Genomic DNA, 8034 nt, shown 5'->3' with positions numbered 1-8034 from the left:
CGGAAAATATGGTCGAATTATTGAGCAAACCAGAGTTGTTGAATGGAACTATGGAATGGATGTTGGGTGTGAAAATTCCTGCTCTCTTCAAAATGATATTTTACATTTATGGTTTAATTGTTCTCATTATAGCCATTTTCGCCAAATCCATTCTCTATTTCTTGTGCATACGGGCTAAGGAATCACCTTCATGTCAAGCCTATGCATTCGATCACCGAAATGATATCCTGAGTAATACCTTCCTTGTATTTTCTCTCTTCATTTCACAATGGGTGTGGTGGTTTGACCCATTTGGTGCCACCATTCTCTCCATTTATATTATTTATGGATGGATTGGAGAATCTTTGGAACATGTGACCAAGCTAGTGGGATTAACTGCCGAGTCAGAATTTATTAAGAAAATTACGTTCATTGCTGTCAATCACAGTGAGAAGATTATGAAGGTGGAAACTGTGACAGCTTGGTACAGCGGTATGAATATTATTGCTGAAGTCCATGTTGTGCTACCACCTGACATGTCGCTACGCGAAGCACATAACATTGGCGAGGATTTACAATTGAAAATCGAGTCAGTTCCTGAAGTTGAGAGATGCTTTGTGCATTTGGACTTTAACGACACACACAAAATTAACAAATAAATTGTTTCGTAATATCAAGTGATCACTTGCGTCACATTAGTTTATTTCTATAACTATGCTGTGTCATGGTTTGAATGGGGAGCTTCCAGCTTATTTCTGCTCTCCAACTCGTTCCTTGTCTTCCTTCATGAGTTTGGAATAATAAGCATCCCAATCAATTTGTAAATTACCACCAAACTCAGTGGGTAAACTATCTGGGTCAATCTTGTTTTTAAGTTCGTCCATCTTGATCATCATGTATTTGGCCTTTAATTCTTCGGATAGGAAGGGTGACAAGAAGGCCCAAATCAAATTAATTGTCCATGGTGCGTTAATGACAAACACTCGACCTAAGCGTTCTGGATAGTAAAATCCAATGTCGTCAAAAATATCTTTCTATGAGAAGTGATTCAATAATACCACATCACGATTTGGATGGTCACATTTACAATGTTTCACAATTATCCAGAACATGTGACTCATAAATTGTCCACTTACCATTCGTCTCACTAAATTCAAAGAAATACCAGAAACATCCACGACCCAATTCATTTGAAAATTGTCATCTTTGAAACGACCTTCACGAATGAAATTTCTCTCATGTACATAAATTAAATGACGGAATTTTAGACTCTTGTTCTCATCAGAGTTGTCAAGTAAATCTCTTGAAACCCACATGTAAAATAGTGGCATTCCATTATCGGAGGCATAACCAGTGTCAATAAACATTTTTGATTTGGCTGTTGTGTCCAAAAACTCCTCAAATCTAACATTTTCAGGTTTGTATTCATGTCTCCAATTCAACATTTTAATAATCAATCGAGTACTTTCATCCAATGCCCAAGCATGACCTCTCAAATATCTATAAATTGCAAAATCATCCAATAATTTTCTTCTCAGCTCATTAAACTCCTCAGCACTCATTGATTTCAATGTATTCTTCTCTTGTTTCACAACTTGAGGAATTTCTCTTGTTGCTTTCAACGCCTTTGCTACCCGAACAACAGAACTAGTATGATTATTGGATGATGCATCATCGGATGATGATTCCGACACTGTTGATTCAGCAACAATAGCCTCTCCATCCTGAACAAGAACTCGTACCAACAAGACCAACACTCCATCCATCAAATCCAATTGTTCTTGAGTAACATCTTTGGTATAGGTTTTATGAAGACTCCTCACTTTTTCTAGTTCAGGAAAATCCATCAATTGATAACCTGGACCAGACGTGGATGATTCGGATTTTAATCGTCGCAACATTTTTTTTTGTTTGGATGGGAGATGGAACTGTGGTTGCAAGGTTACAAAATGTCAAAGGATCATCACGAATGCAAGTTCAAGAAGATTCAAATTTAAGGAGAATTGGAAAGGGAATTTTGATTCAAAGAATATTCGCTCGAGATGAAAAACTAGTTTATAAAAATGTCAAAACCTCTTCCAACTGTTCCATCCATGACTGTCGGTTCATCCACAGCAACAAGTCCAGGATCATCCATTTTGATGGATCAATATCAAGAGTCCTTGAAACGTGATGAGTACTTGAAAAGTCAATCCTACACTTCTTCCGATGATGAAGATGATGATCAGACTTTGAATGATTTCACTCATTCCGATGAAATATGGAATCAACCTCCTCCTTCCGAGCACGATGTAGCAAAAAGATCTTTATCCAAAACGATGATGATGACAGCAACAACAACCACTACTGACGATTACAGTAATTATAAAAACAACAACAACAAAACTCGTTTCGTCCTATCCATCGATGGTGGTGGTATTCGTGGAATCATTCCAGGTTCCATCTTGGCTTCTCTCGAAAAGGAAATCATTCAAGAAATTGTCAAACATTTCGATCAATTAGGTGAAAAACCTCCTGTTCATAATTTTGCATTAACTTCTTGTTTTGATTTAATTGCAGGAACAAGTACAGGAGGAATTATTGCATTGGGATCTGGAATTTCACCTACAAATTCGAGATTTAATTTTAAATATAATGCAAGTGATTTGGGAGATTTGGTAAGTTTTCAAGAATTGTCATACAATGTACAATCTACTGATTTTTTACGCTCATTGTTTACAATGAAATTTGACATGTAGTACACAAATAATGGTTCTCTCATTTTCTCAAAAGAAAACAAACACAACAAATTGAGAGAATTTTTAACATCTTCAAGATATGACCCCAGTGGATTGGAAAGTGTCTTGACACAATATTTTGGTAGTTACAAATTGAGTGATCTTGTCATTCCTGTTCTCGTCACAAGTTTTGATTTGAATAGACAAGAACTCGTTGTGTTTGACAGTGAAAAAGCAAAACCTCAAGGAGAATTAACACAAAGACAATTACCTTCTGATTATTATTTACGAGATATTGCATTGGCAACATCTGCTGCTCCAACGTTTTTCCCAATTCGAACCATTGAATCCATTACTGATCCAAGTGACAAGCATGATTATATTGATGGAGCTGTCACGGCCAATAATCCAACCATGCTTGCTTATTTGAAAGCGAAAAAACTCTATCCTGGTGACAATATTTATGTCATTTCATTGGGATGTGGTTATGAGAATATTGAACGACCTGTTTTAGAAGGAAAGTTAGAATGGGCAAAAACGATCAGTTCTCTCATGATTACAGGTGCTTCTAACTTGACAGAATCATTAATGCAACAAATGGTTGAATTGTCACCCAATGACAGATATTGGAGAATTGATGTCAAGTTAGATCAATGTTACTTGGATGTCACATCTGAAGATTTTTTGAAGAGTCTGAAAATTATTGGAACGAGTTTGAGAACCAATGATGATCATGCTTACAAAACCATTCGAGATACCATTATTGATTTTTATGCATCGAAGGGATATTATACTTGTTTTCGACTTGTTGAAGAAATTGAACAGCAATTGGAGAGTCCAAAACTTCGAAAAGATGGTCACATCCGAATTGATTTAAGCGATAAGGGACTCACTCCAATAGCTACTTGGGAAGTTGTTCATTATTTGAAAAATCAAATTTCATTTGAGAATCTTTACAAAATGAATCTAAGTGGACAAGAAATTACCATTGAAATTTTAGAACAATTATTACACTTGAAAACTGGAGAAGCTCCTTCCAAACACAAGAAAAAACATCCATCTCTCAAAAAGAAGGAACAATTATTTGTGAAGTATACTTCCAATCATTCATCAGTCGTTGTTTCAAAAACAAGACCTCTTATCAAACGATTGATCATGAGAGATTGTAAAATTTCTGGACAAGTTCTCACATGGCTCATTCACCAAAGTGATACTCTTTATGAATCTTTGGATCTGGTTGGTTGTGTGAAATGCAGTGAATGTGATTCTGGATTTTTAGATGCATTGTGTGTCATTGCAGAAAAGGAAGGTGTCACATTGGAAGGTAAAGCTTGGTGGTTGATTGCCAATCATTATAGATATTTTGAAAAAATTGAGAAGGCAAGAATGGCATTTTGGAAAGGAAGTCAATTGGAAGATGTAGATTGTGAATATTTAGAATGTTTGATGGGATTTTATATGGATGTCCACTTGTCACTTGAGGAACGAATTGAAAAACTTCATGAAATTTTGAAAAAGAGAAATGAAAGAATGACCTACATGATGGGAGTTGCGATTGAGAAGAAACAAACCGGTGAAACTTGCATTGAAAAATCCATCTCTTTACCTAATTTAGAAAATAGCCCCTCCAAACGAAATTCCACCATGTTGTCGATGGCCAACCACCCTGTTGAAGAGGATCCTCTTCCCAATGAATTTGTAAATTATGAAATTGAAAATCATCATGCCCTATGTGTGGATTGGTATGTCCGAACCAGTCAATCGATTAGCCATAACGATTCAGCACAACCATGGATTCAGAAATCGAAAACAAGACAACTTTCATTACTTCCTGCAGCAAATACTCCTCTCGTTGCAAGTTTCAGAAATATGAGTAGTAGTAATATGTCTACGGTCATGCAAGATTTTCAATTGTCAAAAAAGGAAAGAAAGGAAAAGAAGAAGCTTGAAAAACAAATGGCTAAAGAAAAGAAGCGACAAGAAAAGGCGGAAAGAAAAAATTCGTCCGCTTCTAATGCTTTACAGAAATGATGCTCATGTTGAAAGTCAAATGTTATTGAATGGATACTTTATATCAAGTACCAACTTTTACAATACAATCAAGCTTGTGATGAGCAGATTTAGCACAACCACAAGAGCTATCCATGGTATATCGTTCCATACATTCTTAACCATTCCTGAATTTTTCACATAATTTCTCGTTGTAAAACTCGAAAAATCATAGGGACTTCCCATGATGGATACAAAACACCGTTGACATTGATTCTTATTACTATTCAACCAACTAGACACATCTACTGCATCTCCAATCATTGCATGAGCTTGCTTTGTTAAAATATATGGCCAAATATCAGCAAATCCTCCATTCACAACAATGAGTCGAGCTGCCGAGAAAAAACTCTTCGCTTGTGACTCAAAGTAAGCTCCACCAAAAACAGCAATGATCGCTCTCGAGTCATTGAGTGTTTTCACGTTATTAAAATATTCGGTCGAGTTGGTGTTATCGAGTTCAGATCTTAAGAAAGCAAGCGAGGATGATCCACTTGGACAGTTGAAATAAACCTTTTCTGCTCGTTCTTGAGTATTAATGGCAGCACTGGTAATGATGTGACAAAAGCCAGAATCGACTCCTTTTTTCATGGTTTCGAAATAGCCCAATTTGGTGGTATTCAAAAAGTAATGTTTGGTTTTTAACGTAATTCCATACTTGGTGTTCAGAATGGGAATTAATAGATCACCTCCTTGCTTGTAAATTTCTAGCCATGGATCTGTAGGTATTTCGTAACAAACATTCAATGTATCCATTCCAACAAATGGATTGGATAATGGATAACTAGTAGTGGGATTTTTCACACATTGAGGAATATTAAAGGGAAGATTCAAATCAGAGAAGAGTTTTCTCCATGCAGCCGTTTGAACCATCTCGCTAACTCCTGCATCAATGGCCATGATCATATTTTCAGTGATGGTTGCTGTGGTGTTGTAGGAAGAGATATCTTGAATGATCGGAATGGTGGTTTGCGTTGGAAAAGCATTGGTCGAGAGTGTTTGGTTTAAAATACAAGTGGTCAACAGGAAGACAATTAATAAAGCTAGGAGAGTTGTCGTTGATCGAGTCTTGATCCTAGAAGAGTTGACATTTGTGCAGTTCATGATCGTTGCCGGTTGGATTTGGAGACTTGGATCGTGGCAAATGAGTTTGTTTCAATTTTTTTGAGCGATAACTTTGTGGTGACGTGACATGCTGATGAGTGTGAAATGTGTACAAAAGAGGAAATTTGATACGCTGAACCTTTGAAATTCGAGACAGAGATAAATTTCCGAGTTACATGGAACGCAGCCAAGTACTGTTTATCCACCAAAAGTCACATTTGACAGGAACATCACCATCAATGCAACAGAAATTCCACAAAATCCTAAATTTCTTGTTTGAGTCTTGACAAAATCTTTCAATTTTTCAGTATTACTAGTTCCACTATGTCTTGCTGTGATCCATTTGAAATAATACAAAATTACGTGATGCAATCCTAGATAATAACTTGACATGATCATGTAAGGAAAATCAGAAAGAAATAATAACATATCTCTCAGGAAAATTCCTTCACCCCATTTAGACAGGCCTTGGTCGAGTGCAATTTGAACGGTATGTGTCAAGGCAGTGGAGAGAACACACCACAACATGAAGGAAAATGGCTTACTGGTGCATGTCATGATGTTCATTGTCTTGTCATCTCCAACATTTTCCTCATGCATGGACCGTGATAATTGATTTGCTCTGCTGAACAATGAACCCTCAGTGATATCTTTGTTCAATAATAAATAAGTCACAAATACCATTCCAATTTCGGTAAATGTGAAATAAAATTGATGCCAGCTCAATTGATGAGAATCCTCATTGAAATAATTAAAGTGACTTCCGTATGAATAATAGAGTCCATACCACCCAATGCAATACACTGGTAATATCCAATAATTACACTTCCTTTCTTGAATTAAATTCAACACATTGTAAATGCTTTGATAGAATGAAATGAGAATTAGAATGGACACAAAAACTAGCCACAACGTTGTTGGTTCTACTTGATAATAAATATATTTAAAATTTCCTCTTGGGTAAGGTCCCTTTGCTCTTCCATCCCAACAATCACAAGAGCATGATGATCGGAAAACTTTTGTGTAATATAAATAATTCTTGCCATCATTCAGTGGATGCTGTAGAGAATCATGACAAGCTCTACAAAGACCTCCTTGAGCAGGAGGAGTGAACCATCCTAATCCAGCCGGAACAACATAATAAATTATGAAAATTAAGAAAATAATTAAAAGAATGATGGAAAAGGATTTTACAATGGATTTAGCTGTGGAGGAGAGGATGTTTTTAGAATTACTTGTTGTTTCGTATTGTGGCTCGGTTTCATGTATCACGATCGGCACTGTGGAATGATGATGGGTAACTCTTTGTGAGAGATCTCCGTGCCACTCTTGATTGGACATTTTTTGTAATTACAGCAAGAAAAATGAACGAAATACGGATTGCCTCATGATGACACCGAAAATAACAATTCACATTTTGAACAGTTGAAATATCAAACGAGAGAAACATCAATTAATTTATTGGGACTTGTCCTCGGGAATACAGTAACTATTAAATTTTACAAAAATGTTTCCAATCAATAACATGATGATTCGAACGGAGTGATGATGTGCGAAGACCTTTGGCTTATCTTTGGAAGATCATGAAGGAGAACTACTAGTACATTATAATCTCCACAAGGAAATCTCGTGAGATGTGGTGTTCTGCTTGTAGTTCTGTCTTGAGAGTTGCGTTGGGTTCCTTGATAACAACAAGTTTTTCTTGTTGACATTTGAAGAGCGAACATTACCTCTGAACTCTATCTTTCCAACAGTGTGTTGAAACAGTCGTTTAAGAGCATGCTTTCAAAGAAGAACATTATCAAAAGAAAAACAACAACTGAGATGGCTATAGAGATTCATTTTCTCAACAAGGCATACTTGTTTTTGGTTTTCGTGTGCACATTGTTCTTGATTCATGCATGCTCGGCTCAATCTTGTCCTCACCAACAAGGAGGTCTTGTTCTTTTTTCCTCCCTTGCTAATTGGAACAAGTACAATGCAACTCTGACCATTACTCAACCAACACTATTTGACAAATCACCTGGTGTTAAATTGTTTGCCATTGTTATTAATAGTCCAGGTTCTTTGATTTTCAATGATACCACTTTGAACGTAGATTTGGATTACATCAAGGTGAACAGTGGTGGCAAGCTCATTGCTGGTTCTCGCTCTTGTCCAATTATCAACAAGATTACCATTACTT

General features: G+C 36.4%; 6 protein-coding genes across 6 annotated transcripts; 3 read left to right on the top strand and 3 right to left on the bottom strand.

Annotated features, from left to right (window-relative positions):
- Window positions 1–92: 92 nt before the first annotated feature.
- Window positions 93–638, top strand: C9374_000370 (uncharacterized protein; the record flags this gene model as incomplete). Its single annotated transcript, XM_044693257.1, has 1 exon — window positions 93–638. One exon carries the CDS (start codon window positions 93–95, stop codon window positions 636–638), a length of 546 nt encoding a protein of 181 aa, XP_044541457.1.
- A 90-nt stretch (window positions 639–728) lies between these two features.
- Window positions 729–1880, bottom strand: C9374_000369 (uncharacterized protein; the record flags this gene model as incomplete). The annotated part of the gene is made up of 2 exons (XM_044693245.1): window positions 729–1013; window positions 1116–1880. 2 exons carry the CDS (start codon window positions 1878–1880, stop codon window positions 729–731), a joined length of 1050 nt encoding a protein of 349 aa, XP_044541456.1.
- A 162-nt stretch (window positions 1881–2042) lies between these two features.
- On the top strand, window positions 2043–4727 carry C9374_000368 (uncharacterized protein; the record flags this gene model as incomplete). Its single annotated transcript, XM_044693234.1, has 2 exons — window positions 2043–2636; window positions 2718–4727. 2 exons carry the CDS (start codon window positions 2043–2045, stop codon window positions 4725–4727), a joined length of 2604 nt encoding a protein of 867 aa, XP_044541455.1.
- Window positions 4728–4784: 57 nt separating this feature from the next.
- C9374_000367 (uncharacterized protein) lies at window positions 4785–5849 on the bottom strand (the record flags this gene model as incomplete). The annotated part of the gene is made up of 1 exon (XM_044693223.1): window positions 4785–5849. The coding sequence occupies one exon, from the start codon at window positions 5847–5849 to the stop codon at window positions 4785–4787; it is 1065 nt and encodes a 354-aa protein (XP_044541454.1).
- Window positions 5850–6047: 198 nt separating this feature from the next.
- C9374_000366 (uncharacterized protein) lies at window positions 6048–7190 on the bottom strand (the record flags this gene model as incomplete). The annotated part of the gene is made up of 1 exon (XM_044693212.1): window positions 6048–7190. One exon carries the CDS (start codon window positions 7188–7190, stop codon window positions 6048–6050), a length of 1143 nt encoding a protein of 380 aa, XP_044541453.1.
- Window positions 7191–7673: 483 nt separating this feature from the next.
- C9374_000365 (uncharacterized protein) lies at window positions 7674–8034 on the top strand (the record flags this gene model as incomplete). Its single annotated transcript, XM_044693201.1, has 1 exon — window positions 7674–8034. A coding segment is annotated over one exon (361 nt), but the record flags the coding sequence as incomplete, so codon positions are not given.

This window comes from Naegleria lovaniensis, assembly GCF_003324165.1.
Source record: "Naegleria lovaniensis strain ATCC 30569 chromosome Unknown tig104, whole genome shotgun sequence".
In the NCBI taxonomy this organism is placed as follows: Eukaryota; Heterolobosea; class Eutetramitea; order Acrasida; family Naegleriidae; genus Naegleria; species Naegleria lovaniensis.
Note: the sequence above shows the minus strand (reverse complement) of the source record. Positions and strands in the feature narration are given on the sequence as shown.